We start from the raw sequence: 8,022 nt of genomic DNA on the forward strand, positions 1-8,022 counted from the left end.
AAAGTGATAATTTCACTATTTATTTGTGTGCATGCTGACAAGGTTAAATTTATTGTAACAACAAAGTGTATACTCACTATGTATGTACTGTACTACAGATTGTGTTAAGCCATGACGAGATAATGTCATCAATACTTCAGCTGCTGATTTCCTCCACATTATATTATGGGGAGCACACCATGACGTAATTGCAGAGAATAACAGGCTCAAATCATCTTTCCTTGCTAATTCCTCACATGGAAATGGGTGACTACATAATCTTACTAGAACCTAATTAATAAAAAAGGGATTTTGTTCTCATTGTAGATTATTTAATTGTTTTAAATATTAAAACTATACATTTATGGTATTTTAACTTAGAATTATTATGTAATCTATACTAATATTATAAAGCTGAAGAGTTTGTTTGTTTGAACCCGCTAATCTCGGAACTACTGGTCCAATTTGAAAAATTCTTTCGGTGTTAGATAGTCTATTTATCGAGGAAGGTTATAGGCTATATATCATCACACTACGACCAACAGGAGTGGAGCCACGGGGGTGAAACCGCACGGACAGCTAGTTTAACTTATTATCTCAATAAAAATTTAATGTCTGGTAAACATGAATAGATCCCATTACCTGAACAAAAATTTTCTGTAAAAGAATTCTTCTTTCCCGAGGCGTAAATTCACTATTGTCATCATGTACATCTGCTTCCGACTCAGGAATTTCGGGCAGGTCAAAAAATAGATACAAACATTTTACTAAAGTTGATGGTATGGCTGCAGTTGTCATCACCTATTAAATTTATTTCAGTTCAAAATATATGAAGAAAGAGAGAATACCTATATTAAATAACTTTACATATGAAACATTGTTAAAAGAAATAGCAATTTACTATAAAATCTTATTACCTGAATAAGAGATTGATCTCCAGCTGCCAATAAATTTAAGGTGGATAATAACATCCAACCATTACTTGATTCTTCTGAATTCTCTATTTCTAGAAACTTAGCAATTGCACAGCTTGCTGCTTCTGTACTTTGATTACTGGCTCTTTTGCGAATCTCTGACACCATAAGTTTGGAAACTTGCTGACAAAATGAAAGTATATCCCAAAACTTTTCATTCATGTCAGTTGAAGGACTTGCACCAAATACCTAATCAGAAATACAGATAATCTTTTTATTTTAACTTTTATTTAAAATAGTGATTACATCGATATAAATAACATTGGTTATAAAAATGTTTGTTTACACCATTGTTCCTTAGATGGTATGGGTAAACAGAAATGTCATTTATTTGTTTTTCAATCAATAAATTACCTTACAAAAAAGCGGAAGCATATTATAAAGCTTGTCATCTTTTTCACTTTCTGTCAGCGGTTGAGCTGGATGAGTGTATTCAGCAAATAACTTCTTCAGATGCATTAATCCCAGCTGAACATGAGAAGTTGCAGCCTCTGTGGGCTCCGCCGATGTGGAGGCGGAAGCACCACGCAATTTGCGCATCAAATTCATGTTAACACTTAAACTAAACACCGCCACTATCGCAACATATTTAGTATTTTCCCAACGGGATTTTCTACATTTTTTATCGACTAGAGTTCCTACATTGCGCTGATTTATTTTCTATCATCCAACATATTTAGACGAAACAAAAAATACACGAAAAATTATAATTTATAAATAAATAAAAAGACTAATTTTTATCACTGAATTAATTTTCACAATTTTCTTTAGATATTTAACAATTTCCTAACAAAAAAATACGCCTACACAAATTCGCAATATCGGAATTGATATTTGATGTAGGTAAAATGTTGCCAACAGCCAAATGTATTTTATTTGTGACAGTTTATGTCAAATAAAAATTTTTGTCCATATTAATCTGTAAACAGTAATTATTAATAACTATGCAATGGTAAAAGTTACGCCTCTATCCTTAAATGATGCCTCTATCTAATCATTAGTACAATAAATCCTACTTTGTTCCTAGTTCCTACTAATATATTAAATGCAAAAGTTTGTGAGCATGTACTAAACCGATTACAATGAAATTTAGCACACATATAGAGGATAACTTGGATTAACACATAGGATAGGTTTTATCCCGGAAATCCCACGGGAACGGGAACTATGCGGGTTTTCCTTTAAAAACGCGTGCGAAGCCGCGGGCGGAAATCTAATCATAATATAAACTGTGTCTTGATAATTAGATTTCTATGACTACTATTTTACGTCTTACACGAATCAGTTGATAAAACACCATTTTAATTATATCAGAATCTGATTTTATCTGATAATCAGATAAAATCTATAAAAAAAGGAGACAAAAGTATTATGTACACAGAAATATTTTGAATTTGAATTAATTTGAATTTGAATAACAATAAACCTGTGCCATAAACCAAGTTATTGTATATTATCTTATACTATCTTTCCGTCCGCGGCTTCGCCCGCGTTTTTAAAGAAAACCCCGCATGGTTCCCGTTCCCGTGGGATTACCGTGATAAAACCTATGTCCTATCCTATGTGTCAATCCAAGTTACCCTCTAATTGCATTGTAATCGGTTCAGTAGTATTTGCGTGAAAGAGTAACAAACACACACACATCCTCACAAAGTTTCGCATTTATAATATTAGTTTAGGAAGGATAAAATTAAATTATGTTTGTTATTTTTTACTTTACAATATTATTCATGTGTTAGATTTGGCAACATTGGAGAATATATGTCAATTGTCAAGTGTCAGTAAAATTGAAAATTGAAATTTATTTTCAAGATTCAAGTTACAAAGCTGCCATATGAAGTCGGAACGTGTGTGTATTTAATTATTAATTTGAGTTATTATTTGTGCTCATACCTTTAATTAATACATATATTTTTCGTTCTTTTGCACAATGCCTGAAAATAAGAATCTTGTTCAATGTTACAACAGGGGTTGTGGCCAACTTTTTGATCCAAACAGCAATGACAAAGGTAGATTTTTCTAGATTTATTCCCTCTCTATAAATACTGTAAATAACTTATTTTTGTTATCCGATCTGATAGTATACTTTAATTGTACATTTTAAATTTTATGGAAATAATTGTTATTGACAGAAAATAAACAATTTTTATTGTTTTACAGAGGAATGCTGTCACCACCCTGGTGCTCCTGTATTTCACGATGCCTATAAAGGATGGTCCTGCTGTAACAAGAAAAGTGTCGATTTTACCGAGTTTCTTAACATAAAAGGATGCACATATTCTTTACATTCAAATACGGTCTGTATCTATACACAATTAACTATTATAAATTGTTTAAGTGAAACAGATGTCATACGGATATAATCAGATGTCATACGGATATAATGAGCTTCATGAATTAAATAATATTGAGGTATAGCTGAGCTATAGTTTTACTAAAAAATACAGCTTTAATAATTTTCAATTTATTAAAAAATATTGTGTTCAAATTAATCAACATCCATTTATACATTTAACTAGTTTAAATACAACATAATTAAAAACAATTAAAAATATAGCATGCATCATTATAATGTAATATAATTTTATAGAAACCCCCAGAACCAGAAAAGAAGGTTTTAGATAAAGAACTGGAAAAGAAGGAGGTTATAGAAGTAAGAGCACCAATAGTTGGGCCTCAGCTGCCAAGGCCGCCATTTGAGACACCAGTTGTGACTTTGGAAGCAAAAGTAGCTGATTCTTTAAAACAAACTGTACTTAAGACGACACAGCAAGCTGCTACGACAGATGATGGGTAATTAGTTAATATGTTGTATTTACAATTTTATTCATCATACTAGCTTTCCACCTGCGGCTTCGCCGCGTTTTCAAAGAAAAACCTGCATAGTTCCCGTTCCCGTGGGATTTCCGGGATAAAACCTATCCTATGTGTTATTCTGATGTATAAGCTATATTGTGGTAAAGTTTCATTCAAATCCATTCAGTAGTTTTTATGTGAAAGAGTAACAATCATCCATACATCCATACTTACAAACTTTTGCCTTTATAATAGTATTAAGATTATTTTAATAGTGTTTAAAATGTTCTTTAAATTTGCCTTATCTATTGCCTTGAGTTGAGACTAAGAAACATGGACATATAAAGTTGATATCTGAGTTGCATTAAATCATTTAAATCAATGTGTAATAATTACACCTTATTTATTTCAGCATTGTTGCAATTGGTACAACATGCAAGAATGGTGGATGTAACACATCTTACGAGGGACCACAAACAAACAATGATATATGTATGTATCACCCCGGCTGTCCCATATTCCATGAAGGTCTCAAATTCTGGTCCTGTTGTCAGAAAAGAACAACCGATTTCAATGTGTTCTTGAGTCAACCTGGTTGTACAACAGGCACGCACAAATGGTTTAAAGAGGTATGATTTTATGCTTTTCATACTTTTTAGGTAGATTTTAGGTAGGTTAGATTTTATGCTTTTTTATTGAAACATACAGACATAGAAGTATAGAAGTAAAAATTAATATACATATTCAAATTAATTAAATTGATCACGATCAATCATTCGAATTCAAGATTTTCGCCTTACTGTGGCGATGGTGAAGGCGTCTAAAAATTTAAATAAAAAAATCATTATGTATGAATGTATTGTATTTTTAATTTATTCAATATAAATATAATGAATTAATTTTCAGACAACAGCAGCAGGGACGGTAAAATGTCGCTGGGACTGGCATCAAACCCCCGATTATGTTATAGTCAGTGTATACGCTAAGAAATATGATCCAATCGCTAGTTTTGTTAAAGTGAATCCAATACGACTTAATGTCAAGTTGTTCTTCCGAGAAGAGGGTAATGCCGCATTTGAACTAGATTTGGAGTTAAGAGGAGTAAGTACTACACAATAGCAGACATTTTTATTTGATAACAGCATAGTTTTTACAGCAGAATTTTTGAGAGATAGTAAGTAGGTTCTAGCTATTATAAACTAATTTACTATACTTACCAAGGAGCAATTTTATTCATTTTTTTCGTGGTTTCATATTTAAGTTTTCTCTACATAAGAACCATCCTCATACTTCAAAGAATAAAACAAAAAAAGAATTATCGAAATCGGTCCACCCGTTCACGCGTGATGCCGTGACCAAGGAAAACGGGTTTCATTTTTATATATGTTACCGGAAATGTATGAAATCAAGGAATTGTATACAATTCCTAGGAAATGTGTACAATTCCGATACCATTTAGGAAATGTATAAAATATTGTTTAAAAAACTATTTAATGCATGCATATCCTAGGAAATGTATAATCTTCATAGGAATTGTATACAATTCCAATATCGTATTAGGAAATGTGTAAAGTAAATGCTTTCTGTAATAAAACACATTGTTATTTTTTAAAGTGAAACTTTTATTACATTGTCTCAAACATGTCGCGTGACGGTCGGCTGCCGAGTAGGTATAAAGCAGTGTTCGGACTTCGGAACCGTACGATAATTATCGTACAAATACGATAATTTTGTGCCTAAGTTTCACTTTTACCGTGGTTTCATAAAACCACACAACATTTTTTTTTTATTATAGCTCTTATTGATAAAATCGGGTAACAGTCATACCGTAAAATTGTAATAATATTATGTTCATATTATTATCTTACTAATTAACATTTTAAAAATCAACTATCTAACTTTTAACGTAAATATCACAAAATCAACTTATATTTTATTCTTATAAAATCAAATTTTCGTTTGGCAATTAATCAGTCCCCTCGTCCCGCTGTCCCCGCGTATATTTTGCGCCGTAGACAGAGAATCCAACAATTGGTTTCTCTGTCTACGTTTGGCGCAGTCGGATTGTATAATCCGGGTAGCTGTTTTAATATGCCGAAAATTCGTCTTTTTCCAAAATTCTACGGTCACGAGCCGACGGAGCCCCATGAAGTGGGGCTCCTATTTCTGTGTAGTTTTAAAAAACACGAACCTAACCTAACCCACCCCCTTATCCAAACCAAAAATTTCTGATTACGAATTATCGGCATAGTTACTACAAAATGCCGACCGTTTGTAAACGGCCAGATTATATAAAATTTGCCTGCGACATATCAATATCTAAATGTTTTACATTTCCGATAGCTATTTAGGAAATGTGTATAAAATAATTTATTTCACACATTTCCGTGCGATTTTAGGAATTATATACATTTGACGGATGACGGATTACATACATTTCCGGTAACATATATATAGATGAGCACAAAACCTTTAATTTTCGTAACCATTCAAATTTAATGTGGTCAGTTAATGAATGCGCTAATCATTCCATTAAATAGCAGATTTAACTAGATCAGTGTGAGTTATCCATTCAGAAGATACTTTTTTTATTTTTGTGTATTGGCAGCACCAAACTTTTTGGTGCATATAATTAATTGATGAGGTCTATGAAACTAACATAATTTGTATTGCAGGTCATAGATGTAGATAAGAGTAGTGCTTCAATGTTGGGAACTAAAGTAGAGATTAAATTGAAAAAGGCCGAGCCTGGTGCTTGGAGTAAACTAGATTTTCCAAGAAATACACCGAAATTGGAAAAACAAGAAGCCCCAAAGCCAGAAGTAGATGAAGATGACTCCGTAGATTTGTCTACAGTTGAGGCTATCCATTCAATGGGCAAAGTTAATGTAGCTGGCTGATATTTAGCAAAAAATTATTATTTATATTTTAGGTTATTTTTTATACAAACTAAAATGTTTTCATGACAGTCACGGATGATTTAAATTGTGCTATTTGCGATTGGCTTCTTTTGAAAATAAAATTGACTACATATATATTTTCTGAGGTTTTATTCTTATTAACCCTTTATTATAATATTATCCTCATGAGCAAAATGTTTACAAATATGCTCAATGCTCATAATCAAAAAATTTTAAGTGTCCCCACACTTGGCTTGAACAGCACGCGTGTATAAATTACGCGTGCTGTTCTATTCAATGAGATGTCTGTCTGTGATGTCTGCTGTTCCAAATGTTTGGCAAATATCTCGTAAGAGGCTAAGAAACATCTCAAATCTCAAATGTTATATAAAACTGTTAATGAGGAAGCTATGTAACGTCCATTCAACATTCATTATTTTTTCTATTTAGTTTTCTGTCAAGTGTCACGAACATGAACCGGAAATCTAACATATTATTTCCTACTGCCGCGGCCCGCGGCCGTTTCCTACGTGATATTTCGTTTCAATCCATAAAATTGAATGTAGTTAAATCACGCAATGACCAAAGAGTAAATCTATTCAAAAGCGCAAGAATGTTAACTGAACTGGTCGTATAATATATATTTTGGCAGTAGTCGCATTTTGTGCGATTTTCAGTATTATTGTAGACGTAGTATATATTATTATTAGTCTGTGGTATTATGTAGGTACATGTACGTATACCTATAATTAACGCATCACCCGCCTATATCACTCATGTGGATTTTATACGGATCTTGCTGCAACGACACTAAGACGTAATAAAACACTTATTTGAATAGAGATATGTTTATTTGCTTATACTTTATACTATACGATATAAATTAGTTTTATTTTCAACTACCTAAGAATGTAGTATAATATTATAAAATTTACAGCAATAAAATACCTATACAATAGTGACTAGAGCGACGACTAGAACAAATTGAACATTTGGTGAATGGTTATAATAGTACACTTTATGTAGGTATCTAACTCATTTATTTGAGTTGCTAAGTTACTTACAATATATTGTACTCTGGATGAAGGGAGGTACACGTTTATAAACTTATTTATTTAACAATTTACATAGATATAAAAAGAGAAATATAAATAGGTTTTACAATGGAAACAACTCGGGAATGATTCGCTTGTTATATACATATAAGATCACAATTTGATTTAAATATAACAACACATAGGTACGTAGGTTTTTCACACAACTCCAGTAGGTAATTACTTATCCTTAACCCCTAATAACAATTATTTTAATTAACATCTTTAATTAGCTGAAAGGCATAGGATAGACGCTCTAAAAGCTGTATTTCCCAACAA

At 32.0% G+C, this 8,022-nt stretch overlaps 2 protein-coding genes across 2 annotated transcripts in view; one reads left to right on the forward strand and one right to left on the reverse strand.

The window, feature by feature from the left end:
• bchs (WD repeat and FYVE domain containing 3 bchs) overlaps positions 1 to 1,502 on the reverse strand; it is a 42,582-nt gene extending 41,080 nt beyond the window's left edge. The window contains exons 1-4 of the mRNA XM_090120492.1: positions 1,308 to 1,502; positions 897 to 1,142; positions 622 to 780; positions 78 to 270 (exon numbers count right to left, since the gene is read on the reverse strand). Coding sequence (XP_089976618.1) covers positions 78 to 270; positions 622 to 780; positions 897 to 1,142; positions 1,308 to 1,502 — 793 coding nt within the window. The remainder of the gene's footprint in view (positions 1 to 77; positions 271 to 621; positions 781 to 896; positions 1,143 to 1,307) is intronic.
• A 1,241-nt stretch (positions 1,503 to 2,743) lies between these two features.
• Positions 2,744 to 6,786, forward strand: mora (cysteine and histidine rich domain containing protein). Its single transcript, XM_090120493.1, has 6 exons — positions 2,744 to 2,962; positions 3,114 to 3,250; positions 3,544 to 3,746; positions 4,162 to 4,378; positions 4,656 to 4,850; positions 6,425 to 6,786. Exons 1-6 carry the CDS (start codon positions 2,884 to 2,886, stop codon positions 6,647 to 6,649), a joined length of 1,056 nt encoding a protein of 351 aa, XP_089976619.1. The 5' UTR covers positions 2,744 to 2,883; the 3' UTR covers positions 6,650 to 6,786.
• Positions 6,787 to 8,022: the final 1,236 nt, after the last annotated feature.

This window comes from Colias eurytheme, chromosome 4, assembly GCF_061535395.1.
Source record: "Colias eurytheme isolate Ceu_HAF_F1 chromosome 4, ilColEury1 Martin Lab GWU primary, whole genome shotgun sequence".
Lineage (NCBI taxonomy): Eukaryota > Metazoa > Arthropoda > Insecta > Lepidoptera > Pieridae > Colias > Colias eurytheme.